Raw genomic sequence first — 24,652 nt, 5'->3', positions numbered from 1 at the left:
TGCCAAAGGAGCAGAATGTAGTTTACAACTTCCTTAAAATGCATCTCATTTAATTTGTTCACAAGAAATTTTAAGTCCAATCATTTTCTAATTTGTCATTCGGTTGAAACAAGAAAACAGCTAACAGTGCATCTCTCACTCATACATACAGCAAGCTGGAAGTCACCAGAGCCCAAAGCAATTGACAAATTTTAATTGACTTGCAAGCCCCAGATGGAGGGCATGCTTTCATATGCAGATCTCTTACAGGCATTGTTAACGTGACATGGCCAATTAATTGGTTAAGCAGTTCACCAGGACATAATAAATTACTGCCCAGCTCTCTCCAAATTACTAGGTAGTCAACCTCCCAAAAACAGAATGCATGCTTACCTCCATTTAGTTACAGGTCGATGATTGGTTCTGTTTGCCACCTATCTAAATTAGGCATAGAATTGGTACTGCACAGAACTGGGTGCATGCGTACCTTGCCTTTGAGAAAGTTCATCCTTAAGGACAATTCATTATTGGCTAAGGCTCACAGGGCAAGTGCCAACGTACTATCCCCTGAAAATTCTAAAATAGGTGCCCACAGACATGGGAAGCCAGTCAGTGTGCAATGGCTCACCAATTTCATGTATAGGATCATTCATGCTGGAGTGGAATCAATCCATGTGGATGTATAGATGTGCATCATAGAAACTACTGGACTTACAATTGCAAGTATACTAAAATGACCATAATCCATGGAATCAGACATTGGAGACAACAGAAACTCGAGATGACTGCACAAAACAAAAGTTTGAAAGAACATTAAGTTATCAATGTTTCCAATGAATTAATAAAGCTAACATCTCAACTCTCTGCTGTGGAAAGATAAATAAATGGTTAAGAAGAAAAGGCTGAAGTAGGTCTAATTAAATTCAAACAAAGAATACCATCTCAGATGGAGAAGTCTTGAGAGGATCTTTGTGCTTCGCTGACAAAGATAAATGAAAAGATTAATTAAAGAGAAAGCATGGAAGTAGGATGAAATACAATGCAAAGCCTACTAGTTTACAGGAACGTCTGGAACAACTTGCCAGTAAAATAAATCAGGCTCAGCAGAGCAATTTCACAAACATCAGCTTCACTTCTAAGCAATGCTGGAGAAAAGAAAAAAGGTGACAGATGTATGTTTTTGCAGGTCTATCTCCACAATAAATGAATTGTGCATAATTTCTGAGACAGTCCTTTTGAAAAAATATGCTAACAATAATAAGCTAATGAAAGAAAAGAATTCAAGCAGAACAGAAAACCAAACAATATTAAGTGGAAGAAGTTTTGACTTTCAAATAGTAAGAAAAAATGTTGCAGGGTGGACATGAGTTGAGCAGACGAGGGAGGAGAAAATCTACTTGACCAAAGGCAGCTTTAACTCTGATACAATTATAAAAATGCATGGTGTTAAACCAAAAGCTGCAAAATGAACTCATACCCCTTAAGGAACAGAGCAGTAAATTCCAATTAAGGTTTGCACCACTTGAAACAGCTTATAGGAATGAGATCTATGGTTCATCTAAAAACAAACTTGGTTGCAGGTTCAATAGGGTATGAAAATCCTGGAACCACCACCACAGTTCATAAAGAAAAGCCTGATATTACAAACAGAAATAACAGAATGTCATTGATGACTGGGTAATCAATGACACTTCCAGATGAAGTCACTATATATGATCTGCAACATACCATCAAATTACTAGTTATACAGATATATGATTACTGGTTATCACAAAAACTCTGTTGGAAAACTTGTTGCCCACTTAACTTATCAATTTGCAACCTGCCTTTACATCTATTTTTGTCATCTGCAGATATGGCCACAGTACATTTTCTTTCTTCGTCTAAGTCATTAATATATTGTTAAGAGCTGTGCTCCCTGTACTGATCCCTGTGGAATACCACTGGTCACAGGTTGCCACCTTGAAAAAGAACCCCTTACCCGCACTCATTGCTTCCTGGTCATGCTCACCATGTCTCAGGATAGCAGCAAAGTTGAGATGTCAGGACCTTCAAAGTTAAGGTTGTTATATTCAGTTACAAGTGAATTCTTACACGGGAGTGGAGTGATCAGTCATAATTATAGTCAAACAACCTAGCAATGAATATGCAACTTTACAAGAGTGAAGTTTCATTTCTTCAGAATGTAGATTAGCGTTGGAGATTTCTTTTAAACAATTCAGAATTTCTTGAAAATAATTACTTCCCCTTATTGCTCTTCCTTTCCCAATGTCAAATTTACATTCTGGGCAGGATTTACTCCAATTTATAATTCTTGCTTTAAACCTTCTGTAAAAAGGAGTGAGGATTCTTCAATCTAACTAGTTGAAGAATCTGGCCATGATGTGCCAAAGTCTCAACCTTCACAGATTGTCTCTAGTGAATGCTATACTGGATCATGTCCCAGTGATTGTAAGTGAGTATTTCAAAAGCCAATAGGCAGCTATCAGCATAGTGCAAAGCAAGTTCCTTCACCACTGACCATAAAATCCAATCACTATCTGGGAATAAAAGACCAACATCTATGTAATGATAATTAAAAATGAATTCTAAGGACCAGTTTTTTGCAGGATTGTCTGCTCAAATAGCTCTGAACTCCTTGGAAGACTGCCATTTTTATTCAACACCTTCTAAAAGATAATTTCAATGAGAAAGATATCCTGGAACTCAAGCAACCGCATATTTCAGTGGTATATAGACTTCATTCATACATTTCCAATTTATACCCTACACCTTCAATCCAGCCTCAACTTCCCCTCCCCAATCTCAAGCAAGTTCAAATAACTAATCCCATTTATCATAACTTAATGTTGTGGCAGGAGGCCAAGAAAGCAACATGTAGAATTTCAAAGCTAGTGCGAACATAATTTGAACCAGGTTTCCTCAGGTAATCACTAAAATCCTGCGCCAGTGACTTCTGCAGGAAATTTGCAAGCAAGTACAAATTCAAGGTGGTGCTCTCCACTGTGAAAGAGGTCAGCATGCAGGCTCATATGGCTTACTTGCAAGTGTAACTTTTCCAAATATTGTCTTAATCTATTTTGCTTGAAAGAATTTGGGGTTAAGCCATATTAATACCTTATGGCTAATATTTGATTCAGTTCACAAAGTTAGTCTCCCAGAGACTTGCAAGCCAACCTTTTCATTCTGTATAATCTGGTTCAGATATCAGTAAATCCTTCAATCATGGTGGGTATATAGTGGACAGCAAGTGTATTCATTGGATCACACGAATGGAAGATCCATTTACATGAATGACCAGTGATATGAAGTTTAACAATATCTAATGCACAGCATTTGGATTGATGATGATTAGGATTTAACTTGAATTGAGATATGAAAGAGCTTCACTTTAATATTCTGCAGGATTTTTGAGGTGAATGGAGACAATTATATTTTATTAAATTTGATCAGGTTAATAAAGCAGGACAGGCTAAAAAGCCTGAGAAAATATGTGTGGCACAAAAGCTACAGAAATTTCTAACTGTGCAGGTATGGGAGAGCTCCAAAGATCCCAGAATCTCAATGAGTCTCATCAGAAAAAAAAAAGGGGGAAATGTTCAGTATCATTGGCAACGCTGAATAGCACTACAGACCATGTCTCAACGCAATAAGATCTGGAGAGCAATCAGGCTTACTGTGATGAATTACAAAAATAGAAATTGCTAGAAAAGCTCAGCAGGTCTGGCAGCATCTGTGAACACAAATCAGAGTTAACATTTCAGATTGAGTGACCCTTCCTCAAAACCAGGTTGATAAACACCCAAAAAATATTCTTGCAACACAATTACCTGCCTATGATCACCTCTAGCAGTGAGATTACCACTTAATATTTTGGAATTACTACTGACTAGAAATCTCACTGGACCAGCCACATAAACAGATTTATCAAAGAATGACTTCATAAAGAGAAAATATAGAAAGAGGAATTTAATATTCTTAAGTCTTTAACTAATTAATTTAATAATTAACACTCATTACAAATTCCATATATTCCATCAATACTCTTCATTAATTCTGAACACTAGTCAATTTCACTACAATCAACCCAACACTAAAGGAATTTGACAGTCCACATAACTAAAGCCAGCTTTTCCCTGCTAGCTTCAAAGTTTTGGCATCCTTCAAATGTAGCATGTCCAGAATTTGGCCTCATGATCCAGCTGATAAAGATTTAATATAGCTTCTATTTTATATTCTACATTTTGACTGGTAAAACCCAAGACCTTATATAATAGGCTAATCAGGTTAACCAGCTACTGATACTTCATTATAAGCACTTACAAATACACATGCAGAGACAGAATTGATCAAGTGTGCTGCATATCTGGAATGAAAATGATTGGCTGCTCCTTTCTCCAATCCACCTACACACTGAAGAACAAAGTTTTTCAATGCCAAAAAGTCAACACTTCACAAAATCAAAAAGAAAAGTACTCTGGGCAAGATTTATCAGTTCCTGTCACCCCCATCACAGAAATGGAGATACAAGCCAACGACTTACTTTAGCAATGCCACAAAACATTCACGTAGAAGCATAACATGGAGAGAGGTGACCACAAGTGCCACCACAGCAGAACTCAAGCCATAAGGCTTTTTTCTTAAATTTGAAGAGGCTGCAACTGACATTAAAAACTAATTTTCTGATTGATATCCAATTTGGAGCCTCCACTTTCAGGTTCAAATACTTTCAAAAACTCACCTACTTCTTCCTGTCGCTTTAATGTTCCCCTTACCCTGATCAATCCTGCTACTCTTGATCTCCCTTCATTTACCTCAGCCAAACTTCAGGCTTTCTGAATGCTGTTTAACTAATATTTTAATAAAACTCCTCAAAAAGTTAACTTTTCAATTAAACTGTCACCAACTCTATTGTTTTTCACCAATTCTATGTTGCAAATTTCCAAAGCTACCATGTAGACATGGAATCTCATTGTCAACACGAGTGAGCATTTCTCTAACTCTAAAACACATTTACCATCAGAATTTCAAAGTTGAACCTTATCTTTATCTGTTCAGTCTTTCGTATCTGGACAGTAGCATGCAGCCTTCCCATTTAATGCGTCCATTCATCCTGAATAATATGCAGATGTTTTCAAAGCATGGGAGACGAAGTCAAATGCAAACTTGCCCTCAAATGAGATCTGGACCCACACTTGCAACAGAGGTCATTGGGTAGGAATCAGAAGTGCGAACAGTATTTCTCTCTCCTAGTCATTGGGGCAGAGACAGCATCTGGTCAACTGTAGAGACACCAGCAAACTCCACACAAGTCAGTGATTGAACATAGAGGTCCTGTCTTGACTTTTAAACCATCCTGAACAGCAAGAGGAAAAGCGAACAACTTTTATTGAAAAAAAAACTTATTGAAATGCTCTCCATCTCTCACGTAACTTTGTTTTTAAGTCAGCACTGCTGGTTAGGTGGGCGAGCGTTGTTAATTCAGCCTTTGCCTCAGCTACACAGAAGGCATAATACAGGTGTATACAATTAAGAATGCTTTTGAGTATCTCCTTTGTTGAAAATTGTTGAAAATCAGTTGTATCCCAGCATGAACATCTTTAATACCTTTCTTCTAAATATTAAAACTTTCAAGTTCATGCATAAATTGCATTCACAATTTCATCTTTAGGCACCAGGTCAAGATCCATTAACTGGATAGAGAGGAAATAATTCTTATTACAGCAAGAGAGCTCTGTCTTATATCAAATCCAAAAATGAAACACTGTTGGAATGCTCATTATGAGCACTGAGCTGAGACCATATGTCAACAGTGCAAAATAGCTACAGTTTTGGATGCATTCCAGGGTTGGCCTCAACTTTTATTTTACTGGAACATCTTGTTCAGTAGAGAAGGCCTAAATATATACGTGCAAACTTAAAAGTAGCAATGAGGGTGATTTGGTGGGTGGGGGGGTGTGGTGGGGAGGTGTAGAGGAGAAAGAGATGTGAAGAGGTTTTCAAGCCAGGATCGAGATACTGGCTTATCCCACTGTGGTGTAAACATGCACTAACCTACCCCTAAGGATTCCAAAAGACTGAAAATATATAAAATATTCAAGGTTATTATAGTAAAAAGCTCTTACGCTTGAAATGATCCCAGTTGAAGTTACCACCAGACAGCTCAGATCCCCAAATTAAATCTAACTTGACAGATCTTATTTCGTTTCCCTAAATTACTGTGGCCATCTTTAACTGAAATATAAATACAAAAGGCTGCAGATTTGGTTTTAAAAATTAGACAAATTCACTACAGAATAGAAATAAATGTAAACTAAACCAAACCAAGCTCAATAGAGCAGAATTTGAAAGAATTGACAACAAAATCCCATCCAATCCCCAGCACCATTTATATATAGTTAATAAAATCCAGAAAAAGATTCTCCTTCCTTTCCCAAATATTTAGGATGATTAATTATGCCTTCTCAGTTCATATCCTGAGAGCTGTGGAGCTTTTCTTTTGAGCATCTACCTGACACCTTTCAGACTTGTAACTTCATTTTGCTCCTAAAAGCTTATTTTCCTTTCAATTGATCTTTGAGTTATCTGAGCTAACCTCTTTAAATGGGTTGACTCATTTTATCTTATGACGCTCCTAAGACACAGCTTGGGGTATTTCACCACGTTAAAGATGCTACATAATTGTCGTCTAATGTAGGAGTTAGTAATTAGTTGTGCTATGGTCACTTTGCATCGCATCACTTGCCAAAGTGCTCTCCTATTAACCCCTCTAATCTGTTCCACACCTTTCCTTGTTAAAAGATCCAGCAGTGATTCATTTCATATGTTAGATAAAACTATTTTCGTATTTCCTATTTCTTCCTGTGTAATTGGGAGATGTTAAAACATTCCATGATTATTTTATATTTGTCACTCACCACAGTTTTCCCTGCATATTTTTTACTTCAGTTCTTTTCCAATTGAGAGTGAATAGTATTCCCTGCTGCATAAGGATGGCAGGTCTTTCCTTTTAAAAAGGAACTATAGTAGCAAGGCTATGTTTTTTTTAAACCATCATGTTATCCAACACTGAAATTCATCTCCAACTCCCTCAGGCAATCAAACAAATCTCCAAGAGTAATCAGTAATCAATAATTAGACTCTCATACCAATGGTGTTAGATTCCTTCAGTCGCACAATCTCCCAGTATGCAAGACAGAAGGTTCCTGGTCACTTCTGCTCTTTGGCCTTTTTCAAGGTCTATCAGTTAACACTTTACATGATTGAATCTCAAACTAGGACAACTATAGAATAACAAAAAACTGAAAAGCTGGAAAAGCTCAGCAGGTCTGACAACATCGGTGCAGAGAAATCGAGTGATCCTTCCTCAGAACTATAAACTATAGAATAGTATCTCAACTATCTGTCAGAGAGCAATGTAACTTAAATAGTCAGTGAAAAACAAATAAGATGGCTTAGATTATCAAACTGCATTGAATATACTGTTTTTTTTTCTAGGAATAAATAATTTTGCCATTATTAATTCTATTCAATTACCAACTGATCCTTGACAAAACCAAACACTTGGTCCTGAGTAAGTAGTGCACTGGCAACAAACACACATTTGGAACATTTCAACAGCTTTTAAGCGTGCTGGTGAATAAGTACAGGTAAGATAAATAAGTAAGGTTAGTAGCTGGATCAGTTTTCACTGGATGGGATTTGATAAATTATTGAATCACAGGATAGAGAAGGAGGACAGATGGTGAGGTCCACTCAGTTTGGGGCTGGATATGGATAAATTCAGAAAGACGGTGCTGGGATGGGAGGACTAAATCGGGTCTGGTCAGGTCAGGTCAGGAGCTGGTTTAGGGTGGGTCTGTTGTTTCATTGTCTCAGAATTGATGGTTTTAATTGATCTAACATTTCCTGGGTATTTATCCAGTAAAATACCACAAGTCAGGATGGTATAAAGTCTGCAACTCTCGCAGAGGATTCCCAAAAGTAGGGAAATTGGCCATTGGAAATTCAAACTTTCAAGGCCAAGGCAACAGAGTCAGTCCACTGAGACTTCCAGAGTACCAATTTGCATTTGACTGGATTGCCAGAGACTGGAGACAGAGTTTGGAACGTCTAAGCCCTTGTTTCATGACACCTTAAGTTACCACTTTAGATAAGGACTTCACACATTCATCTGACACAGAAACTACATTGAATGTTTAAACAAACTGTTTTGGTGTGTATTGACTGGGAAAAAAGTTATTGCATTATGGCTGCAAATTGACAAAGGGTATTTAATGGCTACCCTTTTCTCCTGAATAATGACATACAGAATACAGAGTTTTAATAGGTGGTTCATCTAGTTTTCTACCAAGCTAATCAATATTCCTGATTACTTATTTAAAACTTAGTAATCTACTTTTAAGCTCAGCTCTATAAAGGATATTAAACCCAAATCCATTCCAGTCTGAATAACAGTCTCAAAAGGTGTTATAAGGAACAAATAGAGCAAGTAGTACCTGACAACAACAAAGGAGCTCAAAGTTAAAATATTTCACTGAGCGATGAGGTTTGCTGCACTCTGATGTGTCCGTGGTACAGGAGCTAAGAGAGTCTCCAGTTTAGGATTCTTCGCAATTTCAGAATAACCATTCACCAGGTTGACTATCGTGGATAAATGACAGATGTAGAAAGTCTATCCTCCGCCTGGCATTAAAGCAAGTGATGACATGTAACACTGTCAATGCACCAAGAGCAACCAATCTAATGAAGACAGAATCAAACCAAGTGCCACTTTGCTCTTCATGATTTAACTCTACAATACAAATTGCACTGACCTACTCAGCTGTCTGGGTGCCACACATCAAAAGGAAATCTGATTGGCTCAAAAGGCAGTGCACCCATCTGTTTCATTGAAAATGCTCAAAAGAAATCAAAGACCAATAGTCAATGGATTTACTCTTCACAGACAACTGACGGCAAAGAAGAATATCGCTATCTTTTTCTTATGCCGCGTCAGATTTCAGATCAGTATTGTATAACCAATAATTGGTCAGCCAGAGTTCCAAAATGCTCAATGCATTTTAAGGACAAATATAGAGCATGACTTCCATTAAAATTTTAATTCCAATTCATTACAATAAAAAGTGTAGTCGAGATGACCATGTCTGGTGTGGCCATAAACACAAATACTCCCAGTTCCAACATTAGATCAATGTGGCAAGAGAGATACTTTTAATTTTACAAAAGGAATATAAAACATTCTGAAAGAATCAAGCTTAGTAATAGCCCTCTTGCTCTGGTCAGAAATGCAAGCGCTGGACCATAGGTTTGGAACTGATAGCTTAGTGCAATACTGAGAAAATGCTGCATTGTTGGATTTTATTTTGTGTAAATGTCAAACCAAGATCCCTTTCTACTCTTGCTAGTAAAAGGTTCCCATGGCATTATTTGAAGAGGGACAGAAATTCTCTTTGGTATGATAGCCAATATTTGTCTCCAAAACAATATCAATAAAACTGATTTGATCAACTTCACACTCTTAAATGGTAGGACATTGCTCTCCAGAAGACATTCTGAAGCTGACTACATTATGACAGTGACTATACTCCCCAAGCATTTTTCTTATTAATGAAGCATTTTGGGAAGTCTGAAGTCATAGAGGTTTCTGCACAATATATATTATTTTAAAGTCACAATCAAAAATGCAGTAACAGACAAAAGACTTTTTAAAAAATAAAACCAACGACTGTGGAAGGAATTGTTGCATTTATAAAACCACTACAGAAATTTGTGTTTAGTGTTTATGTTGCTTTGATCAGGTGGTGGAGAGAAGATTATTTTACAGACCACATGGCCACAGGGTGTAGACACAAAGAAATTTGGCCAGCAACAAGTAGCTGATCAGTTTGTACAATAGTAACCAGTTGTGGATGCCAAAAGGTCAACAACTCAATGGTTCCTGGGCAGCTGAACAATTTGTGGATGTGATAGAGAAGAGTTAGAAGGGCAAGGTGCATATCTTTCAGTCATTCCCATATGGTAATAAAAATAACTTTATCCTTAAGAAAGCCAGATATTTTTTCCTACCAGTTGCTGTAAGCTGTTGCATTTAACCAGGAACTAAGACATTTGGAGTGAGTACCAATCACCATGTGCCTCCTACAAAGGCAATGATCTTGGCCAATCAAAAGAAACATGGATGGATAATACTGAACTGCGGTTTTACAGGGGGAGGGAAAACATGGAAAGATTTGCTGGTTTTGTAGCTGTCTGAATGGGAGTGGATAGAACGTTTAAGAGGATAGAATTTTAACTACTAGAGTCATCCATTGACAAGTCATTGCTGTTCCTTTATGATTAGAATGTCCTTATTTGTAAGGATGGTATTTCCTTAAGTACAGGAGTCTCAGTTTTTGGTAACTTGATTTCATCGGACATAAAATCAGAGACTTTGAGTGAGTTCTTAACTTTTATGGTGACCCCTGCAGGAGAGAGGTTGAAACTAGAATATTTAACCAAATGGGTTTTAAAATGACAAAGCACATGGATCAGTGCTGGGTCCATTACTTTTTGTCATTTATATAAAGTGATTTGGATGTGAGCATAAGAGGTATAGTTAGTAAGTTTGCTGATGACATCACAATTGGAGGTGTAGTGGACAGTGAAGAGGGTTACCTCACATTACAACAGGGTCTGGACCAGATGGGCCAATGGGCTGAGAAGTGGCAGATGGAGTTTAATTTAGATAAATGCGAGGTGCTGCATTTTGGGAAAGCAAATCTTAGCAGGACTTATACACTTAATGGTAAGGTCCTAGGGAGTGTTGCTGAACAAAGAGACCTTGGAGTGCAGGTTCATAGCTCCTTGAAAGTGAAGTTGCAGGTAGAATAGCAAATACGACATTTGCTATGGTTTCCTTTATTGGTCTAGAGTGCTGAGTACAGGAATCAGGAGATCATGTTGCAGCTGCACAAGACATTGGTTAGGCCATTGTTAGAATATTGCATGCAATCCTTTTCTCCTTCCTATTGGAAAGATGTCATGAAACTTGAAAGGATGTTGCCATGGCTGGAGGATTTGAGCTATAGGGAGAGGTTGAATAGGTTGGGGCTGTTTTCCCTGGAGTGCTGGAGGCTTAGGGGTGACCTTATAGACGTTTATAAAATCATGAAGGGCGTGGATAGGATAAATAGACAAAGTCTCTGCCCTGAACTAGGGAAGTCCTGAACTAGAGGGCATAGGTGAGAGGGGAAAGATATAAAAGAGATGAGGGGCAACTTTTTCACGCAGAGGGTGGGACATGTATGGAATGAGCTGCCAGAGGAAGTTGTGGAGCCTGGTACAATTGCAACATTTAAAAGACATCTGGAAAGGTACATGAATAGGAAGGGTTTGGAGCGATATGATCCAGGTGCTGGCAAGTGGACTAGATTGTGTTGGGATATCTGGTCGGCATGGACGAGTCGGATCGAAGGGTCTGTTTCAGTGTTGTACACCTGACTCTCTTTTTTTTCCCCCTTACTACCCCCTCCAATCCACCCCAATGTTAATCTTTTCAGATCAACTATAGCACTGTAAGTGACATTCATGCACTTTGCAATAATTTTGTCCAACTCAAAAAAAGTCACAGAACTACATCCCTATTGCAACAGTGAACTTTCGCTTATTAAAAAACCAACCACCTTCCTTGCCTTTCCGACATTTCGCTTTAGAACTAATTGGCACAAATTAGCTAAGACTTCCAAAAATTGATTGCAAGTGTCCAAACCTTAAAAGGACACATATGACAGACACCTTCATCTATCGACACTCCAAAAGACAATCTGCAGAATACCAATCCACAGTGAACCCAGAATTATTACCCAAATAGCAACAAAGGACATAGAAAATAGATTTACTTCTTTAAATGAAGCAAAATCTTTAGATTAAGACCAAACTTGGAGACATATCATCCACTGGGTTGTCAAAGATTTTGCTGCTTTGTTTACCAAAATTTTAATTTTGTTGAAGCTATATTGTCTCTCTATAAACCAATAAAAGCATCACACCTAAAAGCATGGCTTTACACTGGATAATTATTTCCAAATAATTAAACTGGAATCATTCACAATTTCATGATTGGTTATATAGATATTAAGAAAATATAAAAATGAGTAGTTGGAGTGTTACTGATCTGGGCATAAGCCCATGGCTTATATCAAGCCATTTGTCCACTCATCAACCTGACACTTAAAATCCCTTCTGTAGCATCTAATTGCAGTCTCTAACTTGAAACCTTGTCAATATAATGAGCAATAAAAATGTGAATGGCATTGATCTTTAACCACTAAGTGACATGAACTCATTAACAAGGTTTGTTAAATATTCTAATGACATCCAGGAGGAATGCAATCATCCTAACAATGCTTGCTGCACTTAGATCTCTCAAATGTAACACTGGACTCCAGAACACTGGTTTAAATCCAGGATTGAAGAGTGACCCAGCCTTTAACGCACCAAGAGCTGCATCCTGAAAAATCAATTACTACACCCAGGCTGGAATGGAGCAGTTCATCAACTTCACCCACAACTTCCACCCTGCCCTTAAATTCACCTGGTCTTTCTTCACCTCTCCAGTTCCATCTCCAGCAACAGTCTACAGATTGACATCTACCATAAACCCAGACTTCCAAAACTACCTGAACTAGACTTCCTCCCACCCAGTATCCTGCAAGAATTCCATCCCATTTTCCTAATTCCATCTGCTTGGACGATGAGGCATTCCACTCCCAAGCATCCCAGATGTTCATCTACTTGGGACAACATGCTTTTCCCCTCCTCTGCCATCCAGTCAACCTTTCACTGCAGCTCCTCCATTCCCTACTCCATTGCTCTAAACCGCTCCCCCCTTCCCCAAATCCAAATGCAATGTAGACAGGGTCCCTCATGTCAACTTCTACCACACCAGTCTCTGTATCCAATGTATATACATACACACTTCTGCCAACTCCAACTAAACCCCACTATCAAGAACATCTTCCCCTCCCCACCCACTCTGCCTTTTGTAAGGACCGTTCCCTTTGCCAATCCTTGGTTTGCGCCACTCTCCCCTTCATCTCCCCTGAATCATCCTCTGCAACCATAAAAGATGCAAAACCTACTGACACACCACCTCCTTCACCTCCATCCAGGGTCCCAAACAGTCCTTCCAACTGAGACAGAGGTTCACCTGCCTCTCCTCCAACCTGGTTTACTGCTTCCAGTGCGCCCGATGTGATCTTCTCTACATTGGTGAGACCAAATGTAAAGTCAGGGAACATTTTGCTGAGCATCTCAGCCAGGCCCGCAGGAGCCGACCTGACCTCCCAGTCACCACCTATTTCAATTCCCCTTCCCACTCCCTTTCCAGCATGACCATCCTCTGCCTCCTCCATTGCCACAGTGATTCAGACCGCCAATTGGAGGAATACCACCTCATTTTCTGTTTGAGCATCCTCAAGCTCTGAGGACTTAACATGGAGTTCTCCAAATTCAAGTAACCTCCCTTCCCATCCCTTCCATTCCTCTGACCAGCCCTTCCTTCCAGCTATCAAATGGATTTATTCTGTTGACCAACTAGGCCATTACCTCTACCTGTATTCACCTACCCTTACCTCACCACACTGTCCCCACCCAAAACTCTCCCAACCCCCTTCTTTATCTGCAGCTCCTCTTACACCTCCCTCCACAGTCTGCAAGGGTTACACCCGAAATGTTGACTCCTCCACCTCCTGATGCTGCCTGGCTTACTGTATTCATCCAGCCTCCTGCTTGTCTACCTTTAAGACACCAAGAAGCAGTCTTAGTTGCTCAGAGTTCGAAAAGCCAGTCAGGAGAAAGAGAAAGCAACATAATTGTTGTGAATAGACTTGGACCAATGTTCATTAATCATTTCTTTTTACAGAGCTCTGAATTTCAAGCATAATCAATGATATCCAACAATAAATGTCAGGTTGCTGCACAGAATATCTTACACGTGAGAAGAATCTTGTCTTTTGAAATGATTCAGACCTCCCTTGGGCAGTGGTGATGAGCACTGTTGGATCTATATCACCAGAATACAGTTTGAAGCCATATTTATTGTGGCTAAAATAGAACTAAACAGCACGCTTCCATTATATTCAAACAATGGCTTCCTTACATATTGTACAGGTGCCAAAAAGACCTGGAAAAAAAGTATAGAGTGCATTTGTAAACAAAGTAGCTTCATAGGGCAAAGGACTTCTATAGCCTACTTTTGTATTTGTATCGCAGGGGAACGTCCTACAACATTTTGCATTATAGCACCACATTGGGAAGAGATGCCTGCGCTGCTTTTCCCTCACTTTATACTATTACTATTATCTCAGAAAGAAAACCAGCTCAACTGTTTGTTTTGGTGACACTGACGTTTCAAACAAAAAAAAAGGTACAAATTGTACAAGAAGAAAACGTTGACACGCATATGCTTGCTGTTACAACTCGACAGAACGGAGAGCTGGGAAGGTTAACCATGTGCATAGTGCAGTTGCTAGGTAACCCTAAATCCATCAAGCACCCACCTTTCTATCCCTTCCATTGCTTGCAAAGATGAATCTGCCTGGGTTCAGATTTACAAGCGTCAGTAGCTACATTATCTATCTGACCATTCTTCATCGAAGTAAGTGCAGGCAGGTTATTTGCAGCCAGCTCTGTTCCAACATACACCTACATCCATCCACACAATGGCTGAGCAACTTCCCTTGTTCACTGTCACTTATGGAATCTATTGCACTCCTTTTAGCATGAGATCAGTTAGTTTAACCAGTTCAGGAGAATAATTTGGCATCTTCTTTATGACTTTATAATCTTACTGATATTTATTAATTCTTTGGTTTAAAATTTGCAAGTCACAGCTTTTAGAACAGTGGAGTAATCTCTAGAAGATGCCACATTTCCTCATTACAATTGGATTTAACACATCATACTTTGTTTAGAAGTATTTTATTCAACTTATAAATTGGCAGATAATTACAAGAATTCAATAACTATTCCATAGCTGGCACAGCAATAAAGGAGGACATTAATCTAACTTGGTACAATAATAAGGTCAAACTCAAAATATAAAATCATAATCAATTCACATAACATCAAGTTAAAGTGCATGATTCCATTTCTCATCCTTTGACCAAATGGTTTTGGACATCTTAACTAACATCAGTTTGTGTGTACAAGTACAACAAAAGTCTGTTGTCACACAATACTGCATTGCTGATACTCAGCTTGCAAAGATACAGACATTCCAAAGATGGTACCATCCAAATTCACAAAGATGTTCTCTGATATCAAGAAGTAGTCTAAATAAGTCAACAATGTAAAAATTGTATAAAAGGACATGCATACTCAAACCAACTGCTCACACAGACACAGACAAAAATAAATGAGGGAACCATGGATAACAACTGGTTCCACCGACGCCAATCATAACTATTTCATTGGGGGAGGGGGGAGAGAGAAAGAGTGGCTTTTACAAACAAACAAACAGTCTAGTGCCTCTGGAGCCAAAAGTGATGCAAGTGTTTTGTCCATTCCAGAACTTATAAAAATTAATGCGAACAATGAGGGAGCACTCGGTGGGATGCTCTTCAGAGGGTCAATGTGGATTTGATTGGGTTGCTTCCACACTGTAGGGGTTCTGTGAGAGTCAGAGGTATCATCATTCAGCAAAGACATTCAACACCCTGCTCTCAGGTCAATGCAATCTTTTCCATCACACTATTTCAACACCAGAAATGCCCCGATAGGTATTTTTTCCTGCTATTGAGTTCTCTGCCCAAAGAAAAGGTATTTGCAACCATTCATGGAACCACTTTAAAGCACAGAGATTTTTCACTATGGGTAAGGTGCCAAGGCAGGCCGCAAATTTGCCTCAGCCGGAATGGGGTTTGAATCCATATCGTCAGCATGACTCCATTCCACACACTAACCATCTAAGCTGAGCCAATCGATCCCCCAATTTATTCCATGTAAGAATAGATCATCTGCTCATTACCATCTTGCTGTTTGCAGGTAATTGTTGAATATAAATCCACTGCTGCATTTTGTACACTACCAGTAATTGCTTGACCGTGCATACTTGGGGATGTTCTGAGGCAATGAACGGTACCTATAAATCAAAGACTGCTTTCACAAAGGCTGTGTTTATAGTGAATGGAACCACAAGGTGAAGCGACCAGCGTGCACGTGCAGGAACATACACAACATCACCACCTAGCGGTGTAGTGGCATGCTGCCAATAATGTTGCACTTGCTCCTGTCAAGCATGAGTGCAGCATAACTGTGCAATGTGTATGCATTGTCTGCCTCCATCACATGGTAGAGCTCATCCTGTTAAAGAAATAAAGTGGACCAATTCATCAAATTGATTCCAGTTTTGGCTGTCACCTTTACAAGGGAAGCACCAATAGGAGAGGGGTGGGAAAGACTGCACATGGAGTGATGACGTCAGCAGAACATAAGCAGCAAATGCTGAAGCATGTTGCCAACAGCTCTATGGCCAATCATTAAAGTGATAACCTTATTTCTCAAATCTGGCATTGAATTGACATAAGAGTTGCTACACAAATTGATGCAAATTCAAACACAAGAAACAGATGTAGGCCTTTCAGTCCCTGAAGCCTGTTGTATCAAATTAAACATGGCTGTTCTGTAACTCAATTCAATTTTTTCACTATTGTCCCATATCCTTTGATACAATTAAGAAAGGAAAATAATAGATATAACCCCAAGGCAGCTCCTTCCCTCAGATGCCGAGAGTTTAAACTTTAATCATTGTTTATACACAGTCTGTGACAGCTGCAGAAACTCTGCATGCATTTGGTATGGCAGTAGGACTTTTGAGAATGGGAGTTTAAACAACTGAGTGGAACATCAGCCAAGCAAGCAATTCACTGGCAGCTTCAGCAAACTCTGCAAAGCAAGGAAATGAATAAGCAAATGCTACAATCTTACAGGGCTTTTCTTTTTCAAAGTCTGTTTTTCAAGTTACAACAGTCCATTTGCTTTAAAACTCAAAATGCTCCTGTATTCTTTGAGTTCACCTTAAGAGACATTCTTATCACTTGTATGCTTCGTCCATCAACAAAGAACAATTTGGCCAATAATTTTCTGAATGAGGGTTTTTTGCCTGAAACGTCAATTTTCCTACTCCTTGGATGCTGCCTGACCTGCTGTGCTTTTCCAGCACCACTCTGATCTTGACTCTGATCTCCAGCATCTGCAGTCCTCATTTGCGCCCAATTATTTTCTGGGTCAGCTGCCACCCTGAATCTGGCAAAGTTAATTTACACCTATTTTCTTCAAAGTGAAGAAGAGCATCTAATAGCAAAGCCAGAGCGAAGAAAAAGGCTTTGAACTGCCCTCCTTTTATGTGGGACATTTAGTATTACTGAGACCCATCATAATTCATTAAATTTAGTCCAAACTGATTTGGGTTTCAAAATAAATTCTGCTCATCTCACTTCCAAGCTTCCAGCCCGTCCTCATGGCTGTCAGAAAGCAGAACTCTGGAGAACAATACTGAAGTACCTGTAACTGCTACAATGGCAGTATAGATTGAACTCCTTCCAACAAAAAGCATGTTGGTGTTATGCAAGACTGACTGATTCAAGCTCCAAGTTGCTATTGACACCACAGGCGCGCGCGCGCACACACACACTAAAATATTCATGCATTTTATTTTTAATCCAAACCAGCTAACTTGCAACAGATGGAATTCTGGTTGGAAACAAGTGGAATGATGACAAATCAAATTGTAATTCTCTTTCACAAAATGAGTGGGGAAATTACATTGCCGATTTATGTCACGGTTAACAATTGGAAAGCCAATCAGAACGGTTGAGTGGCGGCTCGGGAAAAAAAACATACCCTCGTTAGAATACACAGCAACATCATAAAGAATTTAATTTGGAATGTAAGCCCTGAGATAACTATGTGTAGCAAGCAAAATTTTCCCTCACGATTGTGATTTTTGTTTGAACCAAATATGCATAACCCCGCACTGGATCCTAGCGACATAGAACGTTAAAGAGAAAAACAAGCTAGCGCTAAATACGTTTGAAGAGACCTGTCAAAATCGAAAAGCCTCTGCTAATCTCCAGTGGGCAGGATCCAGACTGTGAAGACCGTCACTGTGGAGATTGATTACGGAAGAGGTGGGGAAAAAAAAAGGATACAAAACCAGCAAGCATTTAAAATAAAAACAGGGAAACGAAATAAATAAATATATAGATTTAAAATGAATGCATTCATTCATCGGTCATCAGCAAAAAGATGTCTCACGGCTAAGTTTATGGGCGAATGAAATTCTCAAGGGACCAGCTCAGATTGCCTCGTTCAGAGGGGATCGAGAGTTAATGCAAACTACACCTTGGGTATCATCAGTACGCCAATTCCCACGAGGGATACAGAATGTACCGAAAGAACAGCACCTCATTGCAACACTCTGCAATTAACCTGTTCAGTACGGACTGAACATTATTGGCATTGAAGTGATTAACTTCGGAGGCAGTGTGCACAACTGAATAGGCAAGAGATTAGTGCATGCATGGGAGTGTTAGAGTCATACAGCGTGTTGGCCAAGCTTTCCTAGATTTAAAAAAAATCTAAAGCAACATGAACTTCAGAACGATAGCAGCGTTACAGCTGCTCGGCCCATCGTTCCAACACCCAGCTCGTCAAATGCTCATGACCTCGTGCCAATCTCCTGCCTTCCCTCCCTTCATACCTTTGCCCACTGTTTATATCAAGTAATCATCCAACGCCCTCTTCAATGGTTTAACCAATAGTGGGTGTACATCAACAATACACATTGATCAAGCGGCCTCACTGTATTTTTTGTGTCCCAATGCTATTTACTTCAGCGCAGGTCGTTCTCAATAAGCTGCCTGCTTTAAAAGGGTGCTGGGATCTGTCCCCTTGATGACATTTCTCCTAACACTTGCCCCCGTGTTGCCAGTGCGATACAGATAACCCAGCCTCCGTGCGAGGGACATGGTGAAGCTGTCCGTGTTTTAAAACGAGAGGAGCCCTGGCTCAAAACGAACTGAGAAATTCGGGGGGGGGGCGGAGATGGAACGGAGGGAATCCCTCCAGAGATCCATTTTAACGTGGTGGCGACAGTCCAGACAGGTAGATTCCCCTCTCTCTGCATTGGAGGTTCCCTACAGGCTCAGAACTCTGGCATTAGTGATATTCCTCATTCCACTCACAACCCCACGGAGAAAAAGTGATTTACTGGGCGATTATGTCATGCCTGTTACAACGCGTCTCCTGGGCAAAACAGAAAGGAAGCAGCTTATAGATTTTAAAAACGTTTCCAAAAATATCAAGCCTCCCCTCTTTCGGGGAGGAAGGTTTTGATCAGAATTTGATCTCGCTTCGTGCCCCCACTCCCCACACGCACCCTCCTTGGGCGAGCAATATGCAGTTCAGGTGATGAGCTATTATTTTCGACGTTGTTACAACCTGCACTTGCGTTCCCCGATCCAAGGTTTCTCAATGTATTGCTATCCAACAGACCTCCAGTGCCGGTCTACATAGTGCCCGGCTTCCTCACCAACGGGGTTGGGAGGCGGCTCACAACGGGACCATTTCGCCGGGCACAGTGCACACTCCTGCTCACTCGTGAGGAATTCGGCCACTTAGTCCAAATGCTGGCCCAACTTACTCGGCGACCGATCGCCAGTAAAACCGTCAACTGCTTAGACTTTAAATCCACAACCCTTTTCTTCCCCCCCGAGCGTAGCTAGAAAAGGTTAATAATCTCACTTAACCAAAGCTGCCGCATACTAAGCTAATTTACCTGCCTCTGTGTGCACTCCCTTTTCTAAAACAAAAGAGACAAGTGAATCTAACTGGACACGAGTTTTCCCTTAGAAGAATTGCAAACTCCCTGCCAATGTTTTGCTTACTCGTTTCTAACCCTCTTCGGACACGTTCTTATATGCACGTACGTTATATAATGGAAAGCTCATCCCGTTTATCAGGAAACGGACACCAAAACTGTTCTAAGTTCCAACCAATCACCCTGCTAAAGAATTGAAGAGAAAGTGGAAGGGGGTGGGGTGGAATAGAGATACAAATCATTTGGAGAGCGCAAAAGATTAGGGATGCGCTCCCAAGGAAAGGCCAGCGGCGTTCATCTTGATCTGGATTTCAGCTTCAGAGTGCTCAGAAGGGTGACCCTGCCAGCAGTCTGTGTACAGGAAGCAGCAAACTGGCTGTATGTGTGAGTGTGAAAGAGAGACAGAGACACACACACACACGGCTAAATGCTCGAATTCCTCTCCCTAAAGGCGGGAGGGCGGGAGGGAGGGAGGGAGGGAGGGGGGTAGTGGTGGTGAGAAAGGGTGTCCCTCCTACCTTGAAGAGTCTCAGGATCTTGGCCACCATGATAGACACGGAGCTGGAGGAAGCCCCAACCACGCCAACTATCCTCTCGGGCTTGACAAAGATCGGGGGCTCCCCGTTGGTGCACCTCACATCCGTGGTGTCCTTCTGGATGTGAGTCTGAACAAAAGTGAGCGACTGCTCCAGAGCGTAGATGTCCTTCGAGCAGGTATCGAGGATGTGAGCTCCCAGCGTGATGTTGGGCAGGAGGTCCGGATCGCTGTTGATCTGGTCCAGGGCGTAAAGCATCGCCTCCAAGCGATGGATTCCCTTCTCCTTCTTGAGGTCCCCACAGGGTGTCCCCTTAGGCCCTCTGGCGTGAACTGGGAAAAGGCCACCCAAGGTGAGCTCTCCTTCGATCCTGATGGAGTGAGTGGCGAAAGGTTCCTGAGCCGCGCTCAGCCCGTAACCCACGGCGACCCAAAACAATCTCCACAAGGCGATCCCTGAGTAGACCATCGTTCACTTGCCAGCTGCTCGCCCCGAGTTACAATCCAACTTCAGTTCTTAAAAAAGGCACCTCTTTTGAAAATGTTGAGCACTCCAAGCAATAGCAGTCCCAACAGACAGGGCAACAGGCTGGGGGAACGACATACTCCTGTGTTAGCCTTGCCAAGATAACAGGGGGAGGGGGGGTTCGGAGATCCTCACTACCTCAGTTGCTCGGTTTCCAGTGAAAGCCCATTGAAAGTTGGACAGTTATTGAAATAACGTGATCCATTCTTAGCTTGGGAAGGAGAGAGGAGGTAGAGGAGGTGGAGGAGGGGGGAAAGACCCGCCTCCCCCCCACCCACGCCAAAAACTCCTGTCACCCACAACGGTGGGTCTGCACGGAATGTATACCCAAGCCCTCCCTCCCTTCTCTCTCTCTCCCTCCCCGCTTATGGAGCGTGTGCGGTCGGCGTGATTCTGAGTACAAGCCGCTCTCTGCAGTAGCCCTCCATCCAGTCCCCGATCACTTCGATTCTACCAGTGAAAAGACTCTCGCACAACAGAGTAGAGAAGGGGGGAGGGAAAAAGGAAGAGAGAGGGGGAAAAAAAATCACAAAGAATTCAAGTGGCTTCAGCTGAAAGCAGTGACGCCGTGTACCAACTCCACCCAGTATCACTGCAGTTAGCAAAGCAACGATCGAGGAGCCGAGCATTAGGAACCGGGAAAAATAGACACCATTAAATTACTGATACAGAATAATCTTTCAACATCCTCCCGAGACATTAGAACACAGTCCCTCCCCCCGCACTGTCAGGCAAGCATCGTTAAGTTTCATGTTAAAGACTGCAGGATTACAAACTGCATTAGTTGCTTACGCCCCTACCTTACGGCTGTGCATCACATTGCATTTTTCCTCTCTTTGAGGGGGGAAATGTAGTGTGGTAGAAGAATGTGTGTGTGTGTGTCTCTCACTTTCACACTGATTGCTTTGGTCTTGAGACTCCCCGGATAATGACCGAGGAGTTTTTTTTTTGGACATTTGCTGAACATTCTTCAAAACAAAACCTCCTGCTAACCGAACACAGCTAGTCATGTGTGGGAGCTCTAAGAATTCTTTACGAGAGTAAATGAGCTGTGTGCGTTTTTAGGTCTAACTATTAGAATGACACCCCATCATCTTGTCTCAACATTCTCACCTTGGTAACCTGGATGAATAGGTGACACATTCTTCCACCCCTCCCCCATTTAATTGAAACGTTATCATTCCCTCCCCCTCTCCAAATCCATGACGGGCCCATCTTTCATATTTTGTTGTCAAAAAAAAGTCTTCTTTAATTCCATTCAAACTCTTGAGTAAATTATTTCCTGGTCCAGCGCCCGTTTGCTGTTTGGGAAACAGTGATACCAACCAATAAACTTTTTCAAAAAAAGACAGATTGCAGCATACAGGGAACGTGAGTATAAAGCTATTACCAAATGACCAGAAGTTGATCGACGCTTCTATGTTAATTGCTGGGTGCCATCCGACGTCAAGGTAACGCTATGCAAATCAGCAGCTCGCCAATTAGCATTGCCTGATTGGATTTTCCCATAGCCAATTCACTGCCTCTTCTCTTTGTCAATTAAAATGATTACTTCGACAATCAGAAACATCTGAACCTATCAACTGTAAGTGAGCATTTTTTAAAGAGTTCTAATCACCAAGTAAAATAACTAATACAAAGTAACATTTTTAAAAAATGAGGTGAGGTATTGCCTCTTCTAACTTTTCTCCATTTCTGCACTCTTATTTATAAGGTTCCGTGCTTTCTGTCTCTCTTTTAAAGTTCTGTTAAACATCTTTCAAGAATTCAGAGCTAATTTGAAATACACAGAATTGCTTCTTTAATCATAGCCCCGAATTTCTGTTAACCAGAAGACGTAAGAAATTGAGGCAGATTAAAAGATATTTGTAAGTAAATTGACAAAGAACCTTTACAAACGAAGATGTAGGTATCTAGAACACCCATCGTTTCCAACAACATAATTTCAATAACTAGACACTTTACAGAAGGGCTTATTCCCGAAACGTCGATTCTCCTGCTCCTCGGATGCTGCCTGGCCTGCTGTGTTTTTCCAGCACCACATTTTTCAACTTTACAGATGAACCAAATTGAACTGCTTGTATTGAAGAAGTGTACCATGTGACATAGTAGTACAGTCTCTCCCCTCGGTACCAGGGGACCGGTGTTCAAGTCCTACATTGCCTTGATTGTGCCTTTTCTCATGTCGAACGGGTTACTTACAAATACAACAGTTAATAATTAATGGTGCGAAGAACAAACAATTTCCCGCTGACTTTATTAATAACAGAGAACAGACATTGCTGGAAAACCTCAGCAGGTCTGGCAGTATCTGTGGAGAGAAATCAGAGTTAATGTTTTGTGTCCAGCGACCATTCAGATTTTACGTCTTTACGAGGTTTGGTGGGAATATTCACTTTAATTTATATTTTACATTTGTTAAAATATTCTGTAACTCTAATTTTGAGAAAATAGCTTTAAATTTTACCTAGTAACAAGTGTGGAATTGTTAAGCTGTCTACATCTTCATACATTGCTAGGCTCGATGGAAATCGAAGGGGAACTGGACTCGAAACATTAACCCAGTCGTTCCTCTATAGATGCTGGCTGAGTGTATTCAAACCCGTTCGCACATAGTCGGAGATATTGTTATATACTACAAAAAGTCTTACAAGAAGTCTGGAGCTGGGACTTGAACCTGGCTCAGAGGTAGGAGCACTATCATTGTACCAAGAGAGCTAAGTAGGATAAGCGGCAGCAGATTAGGGACCCATTCGCCCTGCGTGTGGCAGTGCTGAAAAGGATTTGGAGGCGGGATAAGAGGCTGGTTGATAGTTTTCGAGGGTGGGACAGGAAAACTTTTGACCTTAAAGAGGGTAGAAAGTATAGGGCACCTACAATTAAATGGAAGAACCACCTCCAGAAATCACCGGGAGGTGTAGAAATTCTGAGGAACGGCCAATTCTGTGATAAATTAGTGCAATGCAAACTTCGCTGAAACCGTGGGCAAACCATAACAGATCGCCTCCATCGGCGAAACAATGAATTACACGGCGATTTCTGTTGTGCCCCGAACACTTTCGCCCCACACTTTTGGTACTTTAGAGCTGTATAGGAGTTCAGATTGCACATGCTTGTTACTAAAAAGAGGTCGAGAGACCAGAAGTTGCAGCTTTTATGATTTGAGCTCAACAGAAATGATTTTGGTGACTATTTTTTCCTCATACTATCGCACAGAGAACATAAAACGTCGAGATCAATCGGGATTAACTGGGTTTCGCGCTAGTGAGCGATTCCCTTTTAATGAAGTGTCCACCTATTCCCCGGTCTCATCAGGGGCGCGAATCACAGTTGACGTGGTTTGAACTGTGTTCACGACATCATGAATAACATTTCTATTTGCTCAGGTGCTGAACCGCTATAGCTTAAAATCCTACAAAAATCAGGATGAAACGAGGTGAGTTTTTTTTTAAAAAAAGAACATTCTTCTCGGTTCTTTAAAGTGTGAATTTCTCTTCCCTAAAGGTAGTGGGTGCTGGATCTTTAAATCGATTCCAGGCCAAGTTGGGTAGATGTTCGGGAGACACCCGAGACCAGGGTTATCGTGGCCAGATAGGAAAGTGGGGTTGCGATCATAGCCATGATCTTATTGAATGGTGGAGCAGACTCGATGGATTGAATGGCCTGCGTCTAAGCCTTATGTAAAATAAGGCATGCATTGAAACATATACTTACAGCTAAGGGGTGGTCCAATTAATTCACATTGCAAAAC

The 24,652-nt window shown here is 40.8% G+C and overlaps 1 protein-coding gene across 3 annotated transcripts in view; it reads right to left on the bottom strand.

The window, feature by feature from the left end:
• The window catches only part of LOC140483870 (metabotropic glutamate receptor 7-like), a 751,467-nt gene extending 727,895 nt beyond the window's left edge, over positions 1-23,572 (bottom strand). The window contains exon 1 of one of the 3 annotated variants that reach the window (XM_072582653.1): positions 23,553-23,572. Coding sequence is in view for 2 of the 3 variants with exons in the window: in XM_072582650.1 (XP_072438751.1) it covers positions 20,359-20,844 (486 nt within the window). In the remaining variant the exon portion in view is untranslated. Of the gene's footprint in view, positions 1-20,358; positions 21,569-21,701; positions 21,812-23,552 lie in introns of those variants that run through there. The other 2 variants (XM_072582651.1, XM_072582650.1) reach the window with 2 other exon arrangements.
• Positions 23,573-24,652: the final 1,080 nt, after the last annotated feature.

This window comes from Chiloscyllium punctatum, chromosome 12, assembly GCF_047496795.1.
Source record: "Chiloscyllium punctatum isolate Juve2018m chromosome 12, sChiPun1.3, whole genome shotgun sequence".
NCBI classification, from domain to species: domain Eukaryota; kingdom Metazoa; phylum Chordata; class Chondrichthyes; order Orectolobiformes; family Hemiscylliidae; genus Chiloscyllium; species Chiloscyllium punctatum.
This window is presented reverse-complemented; position numbering and strand designations above follow the sequence as displayed.